General features: G+C 29.5%; 1 protein-coding gene across 1 annotated transcript; it reads right to left on the reverse strand.

The window, feature by feature from the left end:
- LOC105155445 (flavonoid 3'-monooxygenase-like) lies at positions 700 to 5,305 on the reverse strand. Its single transcript, XM_011071322.2, has 2 exons — positions 4,310 to 5,305; positions 700 to 1,431 (listed from the first exon to the last, which is right to left on the reverse strand). Exons 1-2 carry the CDS (start codon positions 5,225 to 5,227, stop codon positions 805 to 807), a joined length of 1,545 nt encoding a protein of 514 aa, XP_011069624.1. The 5' UTR covers positions 5,228 to 5,305; the 3' UTR covers positions 700 to 804.

A 5,639-nucleotide genomic window follows, 5' to 3' on the forward strand; every position in this document is an offset into this window, starting at 1 on the left:
TTGATATTATGTATTCATGTATGGATCCAATTTTTAATTGAAACATAGAGTTGTATTAAGTGTGAATTATTTGATATTATGTATTTCACACCTCAATTCAATTTTTTTATTAAAAGATAACGTTTGTACTAAATATGAATTATTTTCTTTTTTTTTTAATTGTTTGATAATTGATTATTTATGAGGTTATTGAATATATAAAACTAATTAAATATTGTTATATGATCAATTTTTTATTATTCATTTGAAGTAATTTAGATTGAAGTGGGATTGCCTGCTATTTTTCATGATGATAATACAATGATTTTTTGGATGAGATTTTACCATGAAATGTTTAATTTTATCAGAAAAACAACACTTTGAGACCCTAAACAATCACTATTTGCACTAATAGACCCTATATATATATATATTGTTTTGATCATTTATGTCAATACACCATTAAATCTAACGGCAAAAATCACAGGTCACGTGAGGCTGGGAAAGGAGGCACGATAAAAGAAATAATTTCATTTGAGTTAACATTCAATTAATAGAACTGGTAAAATTGTAAAAAAGAATATCAGTTTAGGGATCAAAAGTGTAAATGGTGATTACTTAAAAGCTGAAATTGAATAAATGGTATTACTTAGGGACCAAAATTATAATTATTCAGACAGATTTTTGAGAAAACCAAGACACAAATGCAGACTTACCCTGTGGAACCAAAGAAGCGTCGTATTTATTTATAACATGTTGAACAGTGATAGGTAATAACGGTTATACATATGCTAATTACTATACCAACATAATTAGAATATGAAATTACACATAGAGATTCTTACTAGACAACCTAGGACTGGGAATAGCAGCCAACGGATTCCTTTTCCTCAATACCAACCCAAATTTGTCCTCTACGTCCACTATTTCACCCTTTGGCGCCTGCCAATTAAATGAATGCAGAAGTGAAGCCAATACATACCTCAACATTCTCTCTGCCAGTGGTAGTCCAGCACAAATTCTTCTCCCTGATCCGAACGGAATATAATTAATATTTTGCCCATTAAAATCCCATTTCTCAGAATCGCCTAAAAATCTCTCTGGCATAAATTCTGACGGATTATCCCAAGCAAGAGGGTCATGTTGAATAGACCAGACGTTTATAAAGACCGACGAATTCTTTGGGATAGAGTACCCTCCCACAGTGCAGGATTGGCTAGGAGTTCTTGGGGTTAAGAAGGGTCCTATTGGGTGTATGCGTAGCGTTTCTTTTATGACAGCGTCCAAATAGACTAACTTTGGGATATGGAACTCTTCCACTATATTGTTCAATCCAACAACTTCATTTAGTTCCTTGTGTGCCTTTTCCATCACTTTTGGATTGCGCATAAACTCGACCATTACCCACTCAATCGTTGTTGATAAAGTGTCTGTCCCGCCTATTAAGATATCCTGTTAAGAGAAATTTGATCATCGAACATAGCACGTATAGTTGAAAATAAAAATAATCATCAATTATATTATTATATGTTGTTTCATGCTATTAAGAAATATAATAAAAAAACAACGAATGCTATATATATATTTGCAAATGGATTAGGGTAATGCTTTCCATTCGCAACAAAGTCTTTTTTGTTTTAATATATTTATTTGATTAGGTAAACTTATTAACATTAATTATTTCCTTCCCTTTACGTATATATTAAATTAATCGTGTCAAATTAAACTTTTAATTATTTACAGTAAGGATAACATTAATTAATAGAATGGCTCCTCATATAGTCCAAATGTCTGCTGGAAAAACTAAACTGATCGAAAATGATATATCGTATGTCTTATTTCATCTTGGGCATTTTTGCTAGCGGCCATGATCACAAATTTTGACCATATAACTTCAGGGGTGGCACGTTTCATCCAAATTAATATCACTAGAACACAAATATCACATCAGCAAAATTGATAAGAATTCTCAAGCATGTGTTACTTTCCAATAAATTTAGCATTTCTCGATGACATCTGGCTAAATATGCTAACATTTTTTAATTATAGTCTTTTAATTAAAAATTCTATACAGGAATAATCAAATGTAACAAATATGACGTGTTATTAGTTAAAAGATTAAAAAAGTTGTTACATGCCATATAGGAGATTCTGAGCAATTATTTTTGGATAGGCATAGGATTCTTGTCAACTCTTTCACACATAAAATATATATTAGATATATATATAATACATAATCATATCCCATATACGCACGTCATACATATAAAATATATTTCTACTGAAATATATAAATGAATAAACTTTAGTATACACCTAACATGCATGGAGAAAACTGGAGTTATGTGAAATAGTACTATTTTGCACCAAGTTGGTCATAGATATAATCATTATGATGGGAATCCTAAAATTTTTAATTTTTATTTTTTAGTTAGGACTTTGAAAAATTGTAATGTTTTTGCAATAAAAAATTGGGGGTAATTTTTTTTTTAATCCCATTAAAAAATATTATTTTTATTTTTGATACTATAATTGTTGCCAGTATCGCCTTTAGTACCATAAAACACAAAAGTACGCATTTTTTGTCCCAAGTTAACAACAGAAGCCATGTGCCTCGCACATGGCCATTAACGGCTGTTAACTCCTATTGGCTCACGTGAATTTCACTGATTTTGACTTCAAAGGTCCTGTTTAATGGTATCAAAAAATAAAAAAAAATATTTTTTTGGTACCATTAAAAAAATATTTTGACCAACTTTAGCCACAAACTATAAGAATTTTTTATATAAAAATAAAAATATTAAAAAAATTATTATAAAATATATAATAAATAGTTCTAAAATTATAATTATTTTTATTTCATATAATTTCTAGGATCTATTTTACTATTTTTGAAATTAAATTATTATTTAGTCTAAAAATTTATTAATATTTGAGCACAAACTATAAAAGATAAAATTTATTTTTTGAATAAAAGTATCAGATGATTTTTTTATTAAATAATAAATTAACTTTTAAATTAAAATTATTTCATTCGAGATAAATTATAGGAACTATTATTTTTCTTAAATTGAATTTTTATTTTATTTGAAAATATTTTAAGAAACTCTTACCACAAACTATAAAAAATAAAATTTTATTTCTTAAAAATAATAAAATAAATAAATTTTATTTTAATATAAATAATAAAGTTATTTATAACTTATAATTATATTTATTTTAGATAAATTCTAGCATATTTAATTATTTTTAAAAATTAAATTATTATTTATCTAAATATATTTTAATAAACTTTACCAAAAAAGGTAAGAAATAGTTTTTATTTTATTTCTACAATTTATCTAGAATGTAAATAATTATAATTTAAAATTTAATTTATTATTTAATAAAAAATTTATTTAATTCTTTTATTCAAAAAATAAATTTTACTTTTTATAGTTTGTGCTAAAATATTAATATATTTTTAGACCAAATAATAATTTAAATTCAAAAATAGTAAGATAGATCCTAGAAATTATCTGAAATAAAAATTATTATAATTTTAGAACTATTTATTATATATATTAAAATAATTTTTTTCTAATATTTTCATTTTTGTAAAAATTAAAAACAATTCTATAAGTTTGTGGCCAAAGTTGGTCAAAATAATTTTTGTGGTAAATTATATTTTGCCGTTTAAACTATGCTCATTTTTACACTTTGCCACTAAAACTTTTTTTGTATCAACTTACTATGTAATCGGCGAAATTTGCATTTTCCCAAATATGACCGTCTTTTTGTTAATTTTTCTATCAGAACAATATCACATGCTATGTATATTTGAAAAATATCACATCACATAACTATTTATATCACATGTGACTGCATGTGATTTTTTTGAGAAAAAATTCAGTTGAAAAATAGTTATAAACAGCAAGTGCAAAATTTTATAAAGTTGAGATGGTAAATTCACACTAAAATAATTTTAGATGTCAAAGTGTAAAAATGGTCATAGTTCGAATTGCAAAATGTAATTAACCTTACTTTTTGTTTCTTGTAATGGTACAAAAAAATACGTTTTTTTAAATTTTTGGTACCATTCAACAGGGCCTTTGAAATCAAAATCAGTCAAAGTCACGTGAGTCAATATGAGTTAGCGGCCACGTGCGAGGCACATGGCCTTGTTGTTAACTTGGGATAAAAAAAAATACGTATTTTTGAGTTTTATGGTATCAAAAGCGGCATGCCACAGTTGTGGTATAAAAAATAAAAATAACCTTTTTTTAACTAGACTAAAAAAAAAATTATCCAAAAATTGGAATATAGCGAATCTCAATAATAGAGAACTTACTGTGATCATGGCTTTGATCTGTGTCTTGCCAATTTCCGTCTTAACATCTTGTTTCTCACTCAACTCCATAAGCATTTGAAGAAAATCCAATTTCCCACCGTTCTTGTTGCCTCCTCCTCCGACCTTCGTGCGCTCGTTAATGATATCTTCGATAATCTCGTCGACCCTTTGCATAATGTTGCTTATTTCTTTCTCCACTCCTTGAATATCAAACCTGGCAAGAATCGGAAAATAATCCGACACGTTTGACTTTCCCAACAAATCAAAAGAACTTGCCACCAGCGACGAGAATGCTGCCCCAATCTTGTCCTTCTTCTCCCCTTCAATGGTGTTTCCCCACACCATGCTCATTATAGTATTCATACTAATCCCAAAAGCTAGTTCGCAGATTTTAACAGGGGTATTGATCTTGTTATAGATGTTTCTAATCGCTTTCCTTACCTCTTCTTTCCGAAGATGAAAAGTAGCATCAAGGCTGCTATTGCTCAGCATATCGTGTACAAAGAGTTTTCTCCTCGTGCGCCAGCTAGAGTTGTAAGGACAGAAGCCTATGTCATTTCCGTTGTAGCTGCAAATGGGTCCAGCAACAGTGCTCTCGCGGTTGGCGAAAATGGTGTCATGATCGCGAACAATCTCTTTTATGAGGGACGGTGAGCTGATCACGATGCAGAGTTTGGTCCCCAGCCAGATCTTGTAGATTGGACCATATTGGCGGGCCAGTTCAGTGAACTGAATATGCAAATCGGGGCGAAGGAAAGGGAAGTAGCCCAGAATTGGCAAGCCTCGCGGTCCCGGGGGCAAGGGGGGTGTTTTCTTGCCGGACTTGATAAACAGCATGAACAGGCACCAGAAGATAGGCAATGAAATTAGTATCAGAAGTGGTGCTGAAAGAAGTGAAGAATCACTTAGGGAAATCATGTTTTCTTCAGTAGACACCAATTTAGTTGATGTATATGATGTGTGCGCTAGTTTTGCATCAAGTTGGTCATATATATAGGGGGAATAGCAAAATTCACCAACTTGCAAATGAATACACCTCAATCGTTACGAACAAAAGGAAGAAAATTCATTTAAAAGCACTAAATCAGTTGACTTGCACTAGCATCTAATATCTAGCTAACATATATAAACATTATACACCACATAAAATATAAAATTTAATCATAATTAATTGTTATGGTTAATAATAAATAACAGTAAACAATTACTAATCACGGTCAAACAACACTTGTTGGCCGTTGTGGTTAAAACATATCTTGTCATGACTAAAAATTATGGCAATAATTTTTGCCATGACTCTTAGCTGTAACAAATAATTCTTAGTGGAAAA

Source organism: Sesamum indicum, linkage group LG1, assembly GCF_000512975.1.
Source record: "Sesamum indicum cultivar Zhongzhi No. 13 linkage group LG1, S_indicum_v1.0, whole genome shotgun sequence".
Classification (NCBI taxonomy): domain Eukaryota; kingdom Viridiplantae; phylum Streptophyta; class Magnoliopsida; order Lamiales; family Pedaliaceae; genus Sesamum; species Sesamum indicum.